Source organism: Lupinus angustifolius, chromosome LG06 (genome assembly GCF_001865875.1).
Source record: "Lupinus angustifolius cultivar Tanjil chromosome LG06, LupAngTanjil_v1.0, whole genome shotgun sequence".
NCBI classification, from domain to species: Eukaryota; Viridiplantae; Streptophyta; class Magnoliopsida; order Fabales; family Fabaceae; genus Lupinus; species Lupinus angustifolius.
In genome coordinates this window covers 27,018,428-27,027,710 of record NC_032014.1, presented here as the reverse complement: position 1 = coordinate 27,027,710, position 9,283 = coordinate 27,018,428, and the positions used below count along the sequence as shown (strand labels likewise).

General features: G+C 32.2%; 1 protein-coding gene across 1 annotated transcript; it reads right to left on the bottom strand.

Annotated features, from left to right (window-relative positions):
- Window positions 785–1,519, bottom strand: LOC109350570. Its single transcript, XM_019591795.1, has one exon. The coding sequence runs from the start codon at window positions 1,517–1,519 to the stop codon at window positions 785–787; it is 735 nt and encodes a 244-aa protein (XP_019447340.1).

Below are 9,283 nucleotides of genomic sequence, written 5' to 3'. Positions count from 1 at the left end.
GAAAAATCATCCATGAAGACCTCAATGCATTTCTCCACCAAATCAGGGAAGATAGCCAGCATGCATCTTTGAAAATTTGCAGGAGCATTACATAGTCCGAATGGCCTTTTTCTATATGCGTAAACACCAAATGGACATGTAAATGTCGTCTTATCTTGGTCCAATGGATCCACAGCAATTAGATTGTATCCATAATACCCATCCAGGAAATAGTAGAAGACTCTTCCATCTAATCTTTCCAACATTTGATCCATGAAGGGTAGATGAAAATGATATTTTCTTGTGGCGGCGTTAAGTTTCAGGTAATCAATGCAAACTCTCCAACCAGTAACAGCTCTGGTTGGAATGAGTTCATTATTCTCATCTCGGATTACCATCATTCCTCCTCTTTTTGGCACCACTTGGACTGGAATTACCCATTTGCTATCTGAAATGGGGTAAATCATGCCAGCTTCTAACATTTTCACAATCTTTTTCCTTACTACTTCTTCATTGTCGGATTAAGTCTTCTTTGTGGTTGAGCACAAGGTTTGTAATCATCTTCCATCATAATTTTATGCATGCAATATGATGGACTGATGCCTTTGAGATCTTTTATTGTCCATCCCAATGCTGCTTCATGCTTTTTCAAGACTTGTATAAGTTTTTCTTCTTCAAATTTGGACAGCTTAATGTTGATGATTACTGGGTTGTTGGCTTTCACATTTAAGAAAATATATTTTAAATGGGACGAAAATTCTTTCAATTCCAGTTCTAATTCTTTCTCTGTTGGTCCACTTGGATTTTAGTGAAGGAACAATTCATCAGAAAAATGTTTGATAATTTCTTCCCCCACTCTATTTTCTTGCATCTCCAAGGATTTGTCAGGTTGAGGGTGTTCTGCACAAATTTCTTCAGTAACATCTAGTTGCAGACATTTCCCTTTATCCTTCGGATGATGCATTAGATGGAAAATGTCAAATTCAATTTCGTCGTCCGCATCTCGGACTAGTAATTTTCCATTTTCCATGGCAATCCCCATTTTTGCTGTCATCATAAAGGGTCTCCCTAGAATGAGTGGGATCTCCGTATCTTCGGTGATGTAAATGACAGCAAAATCAACCGGGATCAAGAATTTGTGCATTTTGACCAGAACATCCTCTACGACCCCTTCAGGATATTTAATGGATCTATCTACTAGTTTCAAGGACATCCTTGTAGGCTTTAATTGAATTCCTCCAATTCTTTTCATCATGGACAGTGGCATCAAACTCTCGCTGGCTCCAAGATCAGCGAGAGCTTTGCCTACGGACACATTTCCAATAGTAACAGGAATGGTCACACTGTCTGGGTCTTTTGATTGATGAGGAATGTTTGCTTGAAGAACAGCACTACAAGTGGCATTTAGTGAAACAACTTCTTTTTCTTGATAACTCCGTTTTTTGGACAACAGTTCTTTCATGAACTTGGAATAAATTGGCATTTGCTCCAAGGCCTTAGCAAAAGAGATGTTGATTTGCAGATTTTTGAATATTTCCATGAATCCTGCGAACTGTTCTTCTTTATTGGCTTTTAACCGAGCTACTAGGTAGGGTATTTTTTTCTGTACTAGTGGGTGTTGTTTTTCTTCTCTTCTTACCTCACTAGTCTCTTTTTCTTTTTATTCTTTATTATTTTTTTGGTTATCTAATCTCTCTTTTTCTTTATTTTTATTTTGTTCATCTAATCTCTCCTTTTGTTTTTCAACTCCACCTACTATCTTCCCACTTCAAGTTGTAATACTTTCACAAAATTCTGACTTGACCAGGTAAGTTTTTGTCAGGCTATTGATTTTTTCTTCTACTTTTGTGAGAGCATCACTGGTATTCTGTTGATGGTTGATAGTGGTTTGCATGATTGGTCGAGAATTTTCTTCAATTCGTCATGATAAGTGGAAGTTGATTGGCAGGCATAGACATTTTGATTGTTTGCACAATCATTACACCAAGAACATGCTCTGTTGGTTTGCTTGATTTGTTCAGGCAGATCTTGAATTTTTTGAAGGACCATATTGAGCTTGAATTGAAATTCTCTGATGAGTTGCTCAATTTCTTGTTGTAAATCAACATGTTGGTCCATGTCTGAAAATTTGAGATCAAAACGAATCGTTTTGTCTCTTTCCAAAAGAAAAGAGATTAGTATGTAAAGAAATCATAATTTACATATTTGTATAAATTAAAATAATTTGTACAAAAGCAAGAATAAATTTATGCACAATTATTTGATGAATGACATATAAATACGAAATGTTCTATTATTTAAGAAATTCCTCGGCAACAACGCCAATTTGTCGCAATATTTTTCGTTGAGAGGATTAGGTTTATCTTTTTCCCTTGCAACAAATTGTTCCTTAGCAAGGTGCCAATTTGTTGAGAGGTTATTACTCTCATATTCGGTGTGTTCTTTTTATTTGATTAAGTAAGTGAACTCGGTTTTATTCTTTGTTCGTCATCTCGGCTTCGTTGAAGTAAATTCCAACACCGGTATAATGATTTCAAGAATATTCCAGTTACAACTTACTTCTTAATAATCATGTGAATGAGTTATTCCTTCTTTGCCTCATCTCGGCTTTGTTAGAATTCTAACGCCGGTATAATGGTATTCAAGTAATACCTTATTACATAATTATTAAGTACCTTTGAATACCATCTCGATTTTGTGGAATAAATTCCGACACCGGTTTAATGGTATTCTAATCTACAAAAGTGATGAATAGCTAGTTGTTAGAAACAAATAAATAAATAAAGAACAAAACAATAATAAAGTTAAGTGACCTTTATTTATCTAATCCCTTTCGGGTTCTTTTTATTAACAAACCAAACTTCTTCCATAAGGAAGGTTGGTATTAAAGAAAAAATAAATTGCGGAATGAAAATAACAATAAATAAAAGTTAGTAAGTTAGTTTCATCACTTTTGTATATTAAAAGGTGTTTTCAACAAATAAATTTATTGATAACACTTTACTATTTTACAATTTACACCTCTTTCAAGATTCAATTGTAGTATAGTATAGAGTTATGTCGAACCACAAGGTTTTTTGTTTGATTTGCACATAAACAATTTTAACAAGAAACATAAACTACATATTCACAAATTCTTGAGGAGACAAGATCAATTTGAATAAGGAAAATATTTCTCAACTTCTTATGAATTTGAACTACTTAGACAAGTTCTTATGTTTTACTTTGATTAACTCCAAACACCAAGTTCTAAAATCCTCCTTTTAGTGTATGTCCTAAAATGGTAGAATGATAATCACTTATATTTATTACTAAATAATATTATGTCCACAAGGGACTAGGTTGTCACACCCTAATCTTAGCTACTCTAATATTGAAGTAGTAATGAATATTGGATCTTAAGAAAAGTATGCTTAACTTGGCAAATAAACTAAGTAGTACAACTACTTCTTAGTTTATTTGTTAAGTGTTTGAGAAAAGTAATTTTTATGACTTGAAATAATTTTTTAGGTGATAAATCTAAAAAGAGCATTAAGTACTTCTCAAACAAATAAAATTAACCAAAGCACCAACTTGAATGATTAAAATTCAAATTTTTTAGAATATAAGAAGAAGTAGACATACATAATCATATTCAAAAGAAATTGTTAGGAGCATGAACCATCCATCCAAGGATTGGTGCTTTGAGTTCCAAATGAGATTACAAAATTGATTTTTGCATCTCATTTGCCTTCTCCTTTTCTCCTCTTGAATTCTAAACTAAAATTACAAACTTACTTGAAATAAAGATTCTAAAAACTAAGAACAAGAAGAGAGAATTTCATAGAAGAATTTCTAGTGAGAGATATGTGAATTTGATAAGTGAGCAGCTTTCATCCAAAGTGAATAGGTTTCATTATAATCGTGTCTCCTCTTCATGGAAGGTTATCATGGCTGATTGAAAGCCTATTGTTGTAAAATTTTCATCACAAGCATGTTGAGAATGGGAAAACAGTTCACTTAAAAATGGAATTTTCAAGGTTAGATAAGTTGTTAGTGCGTAAGGTACAAAAGTATTAGAGAGAAAAATTGCAATTACAACTAAAATTATCTAGTGGAAAAATCTCTTGTGTGAGAAGAGTACTGGATGTAACCATCGGTGGACAAGAAGGTGAACCAACATAAAAACTCTGTGTACTCTTCTTTTACTCATTCTTGTCTTTTACTTTTACTTTTGCTTTACTCGGTTGAACTCTGCACAAACAATCTGTTGCATATACACTTTGATAACACAGCAGAAAAATCGGTCATATTCTCCCAACAACTAAATAGACTTTGTTACCTGAACTGTGTGACAGTTGGTATCAGGTTACTGGAACTGTGTAACATGTTACCTGACTGCAAAAGCAGTTACAAAGCAAAAGTGACTGATGTAACCTATTAATTTATTTTATTCATCATTATCACCTTGGACAGAACATTTGGGTAATCGATTACCACCCCCTGACAATCGATTACACAGAGTTGTTAAAACCATATTTTCAAATTCAAGTGAGCAGCTTTCATCCAAAGTGAATAGGTTTCATTATAATCGTGTCTCCTCTTCATGGAAGGTTATCATGGCTGATTGAAAGCCTATTGTTGTAAAATTTTCATCACAAGCATGTTGAGAATGGGAAAACAGTTCACTTAAAAATGGAATTTTCAAGGTTAGATAAGTTGTTAGTGCGTAAGGTACAAAAGTATTAGAGAGAAAAATTGCAATTACAACTAAAATTATCTAGTGGAAAAATCTCTTGTGTGAGAAGAGTACTGGATGTAACCATCGGTGGACAAGAAGGTGAACCAACATAAAAACTCTGTGTACTCTTCTTTTACTCATTCTTGTCTTTTACTTTTACTTTTGCTTTACTCGGTTGAACTCTGCACAAACAATCTGTTGCATATAGACTTTGATAACACAGCAGAAAAATCGGTCATATTCTCCCAACAACTAAATAGACTTTGTTACCTGATAGAGTCAAAAGGTATTAAATTATCCTTATGAATTAAGGTAATTTAGTAAACTAAAATTTATACATAAAAAGAAATACTTTACCAAGAAAGATCTATCTTCTAAGAAATACTTTACCAAGAATTATGTGTCTTCTACGCGTCTTGTGAATAAAGCCTTTCAATGAGCCACATCAATGATATTTGCATTTTGGTTGGAGGTTTGAGGTTGACTTTTCCATCAGCATCTTTAACATACTTCATGGTATCAGTTATGAATTGTCGATGAGCCTTGCCGGAAAATTTAAGGATATAATCCTTGTGTCCCTTACCAACATAAAAAGTCGACTAAAAGAGATCCTTACATGAAAACTGTTAAATCATTGCATGAAAACTGGAAAGAAAAAAAAAGCATTATATATTTGGAATGTACAAACTCTGTAAACATGTAAATACATATCAAACTCACTAAACATATAAATAGAAACCTACTATTATATCATTCCAAATGATATCATTTAAGCTATGCAACATCTTATCATTCCAAAAGTTGAATGATATCAACAATGTAGCTTACTAATGTATTATCACCTTCACGTTTAATGGTTGGCCTTTTGTGTTCCATTCAACTAGTAACTTGATATTCTTACTCCTAGCACGAATGACCTTCTTCATGAGCGTCAATCCATGTAAAGTACATTTTTGACTTTGTGGTAAGAAACCATTGTTGAAGTTTTCTGAGTGAATGGAAAGTTTTCTCATTGTATTTGGTTTTCTTATTGGATGAGGTTTTCTGTGTAAACAAGTTTGAGAGTATAGAGGGAGGTGAATTAGGTTTTGAGTTTTAAACACTTGTAACATTCAACAACGCTTGTTATAGTGAGCGTTGTTGATACTTGACATTTAACATAGCTCATCAAAGTGAGCACTATTGAACGTGTTTGGTTTTGACATTCAACAGCGCCCACTATCGCAACCGTTGTTGAATGTTTTCCGCCTATGACTTTTAACAACGCTCGTTGAAGCAAGTGGTGTTAAATGTAATAAGCGGTATACATTCAACAGTACTTGCTTCGTTGAGCGCTATTGATTATTATTTTTTCAATACATAAATTAGACATTCATGCACACATTTAATAGATTAATTAAATAAAAATTTGCTTATTTATCAAAATTTGCTTATTTATCAAAATTATTAATCATATATATGGATTCAATCAGAAAAATAGTGAATAATTCTACATAATGATATGATTTTATAATTATACTAGACATATAATTATTCTACAAACTTGCATCATCCACCATTTGGATTTAATCATCATTACTTCAAAAATGTAATTCAAATGAATGATGGATAATATATTAATTATATATAAATCTTTACACTATATAACTACAATAATTAAGTTGCATATATTAAAAATAATATATCTATTTATTTTTTATGTGTTTTGATTAATGAATAATGGATTGAACCACTTTAACGCTAATATGCTTTTTTTTTGTACAAAACACTAATATGCTTTATTTTTTGTACAAAATACTAATATGCTTTATACTTAATAACAGATACAGTACAATATTAATAAGGATACACTATTTCACTTTCAAAAGGATACCCCAGCATAGTCCTTTCCTCTTCTTTTTTTCATCTTTTTACATTTGTTCGTCCTTTTTTAAACAACATCAATCAATCAGAAACATAATGATTTGACACGTGAAACTAATCCATTGAGTAGATAATAATAATAATAATAAATAATAATAATAAGTGTTTTATATTTTATTAATATTTTAATATGAAAATATATAAAAGATAATAGAAAATAATTCAAAAGAATATTAAGTATTATAAAAATGGGCATAATTAATTTAAAATACACATTGAAAGAAAAAAATTAAAGGCATATTGATAAAAAGTATATATGAATGTTAATTTCACAAGTTTAATCCTTAATAACTGTTAATTCTTTGTAGTTTTTAAAAAATCATTACAAATACTTATGTGATAAATCCAAATACTTAATTTGTATAAGTGCTCAAACAAGATTAACTCATCCAATTTAAGCTTAAACATTCATGTGATAATGGCTGATACATAAACACTTCATTAACTCCTTAACCAAACACCACCTTAATGTCATTCATTGTTACACTTAGTTTTTCATTATACTTGAAAAGCTTGTGCCTTGGTGAAACTGTCCGTTTGTCCGGTTAATTTACTAGTAGTATCTTGGTATTAATTATTTGTAGCAATGTTATGAGAATCAGATCGGAATGCATAGTCTGATCATTGAACGAACTTGAAAACAACAGTCTTAATTGAATGAGTGGTTAGATTATTTTGAACAAGGAAAATTCAGGTCCAACTGTGTTAAACCTGTTAAAACCGCAATAGTCTAGAAACTAAACTGAACGATTCATAAAATTTAAAAAAAAAGGAATACTTCTCTAATATTATTTTTTTACTTTGGTCCCAAAAAATAGAGATATCACTATGTTAGATATCGCAATAAACCACGGTCATTCAATCGCGCTTGCTAGAATGATGCTTTTAAAAACGAGGTGGAAAAACATCAACAACGCACATTCAAGAAAGCGATGTCAATTTGGATAGGCAGATATAACTTCAACAGCGAAGGCGTGAAAAAGCACTATTGAACATCAGTGATGTTAGCACTAGCTTGAATGAGTTCTGCTTAACAACGTACCTTTAAGGTAGAACCTATCTCACCCCATCATGTGAAGGTCTCGATTGTGTATGTGTTTGCATTAAATGTGTATGTGTTTTTATGCAATGTATATGTATTTTTGTGTATTCATGCAATGTATGTGCTTTCATGCAATTTATATGTGTATGTGTTTTTACATGTTGTATATTTATGTGTTTTTAGTCAATTTTCGATGTTGATGAGGAGCATAAGGATTACATCCTTAAATCTGTCGGCAAGGCTCTCTGACAATTCAGAACCGATGTTGGAAAATGTATGAGAGATGCTAATGACAATGTTAACCTCAAACCTCCAGTCAAATATGAAAATATCATTGAAGATAAGGAATGGGAGGCTTTTGTCACTACATGCACACAAGACAAGTCTTTATTGGTAAAATCATCTTCTTTGTATTGACTTTATTCTTATATATACTTTTGTATAGACAAGTATATGATTGTTGATGTTAATATTGTTTGTTTTTGCAGAAAGTAAGTAATGAAAACCATAAGAGGGCATGTAAGCCTTTGTATCCATACTGAGCTTCTCGAGCAGGGTTTAGAGGAATCAAGGAAAAAATTGTAAGTATTGTTAATTTGTAAGTACATTATTGGCTATGTTTTATTTCCATATCTAATTAAATTATTATTGGTTATATTTCGCAGCTGGAACAAAACGATACATCTTCAACTGCACATGTAGTAGACCTCGATGTTCTTAGGTGGATACCCGTAAGAACAAGGACAATGTCATCGATAATGAACAAGTTCAAGAAGTGGCAAACTGTATTGTAAGTGCTCATTGATCATTTAATTAAACTTGATTTCCATACTTTATTTATCAATGTGATTAATTAACATTATGTATGTTTTTTATTGATGTGTCAGGTTGCTCTAGAAGGAAAGTAACGGAGTCTATAGACCCCATATAGTCATATGGTACCTGATAAGACACTAGGACTACTTGAGTACTCTGGCTATATCGGGGTGCAGGATTTGGGGTTAGCAAACAAACATTTGTACTCCATCAAAAGTGTGCAATCAAAGCCCAATTGAATCGGATTCAGAACCAATTGGATACCCTCATGCAATGGTTCAACGACTTCGAGGAATCAATGAAGTTGAAGGAAGTTTAGTGGCAACGACAAGCTACTGGCAATATTCCTTCAAGCATAAATGAGAGTTGCACACATGCTCCTCACAACATTCTCATTCCTATTCCTAAGATAATTTAGTTAACTATTTTTACTTGGACATTTAGTTTAATTATAGTCGTAAACTAATTATATGTTTTAACTAACATATAGGAAATCAATACTTGCAAACAATTCCTAGATATCACATCTATGTGAGTAGTGGGTATTGGTAAAGCGTACAACTCGACATATGTTATGCTACATAATGCACCTATCCTATCCCATCATGTGAAGGTCTTGATTGATCTTGCAATCCATGAAGATGCATTACTGCCAATTTCTCTCGATGGGGATATCTTCACAATAGGAGGGACTATAGGCACTTATGTGGCTTGGCTAATAGACCTTGCACATGTAGTTCCTTCTATGGTATGATTTTCACCTTATGTTCACTCATATTGTATATATTAATACATAATTGATA

Coding starts and splice junctions, on each gene's coding strand:
- LOC109350570 (XM_019591795.1), bottom strand. CDS start 1,519: ATGGAAATATTCAAAAATCTGCAAATCAACATCTCTTTTGCTAAGGCC.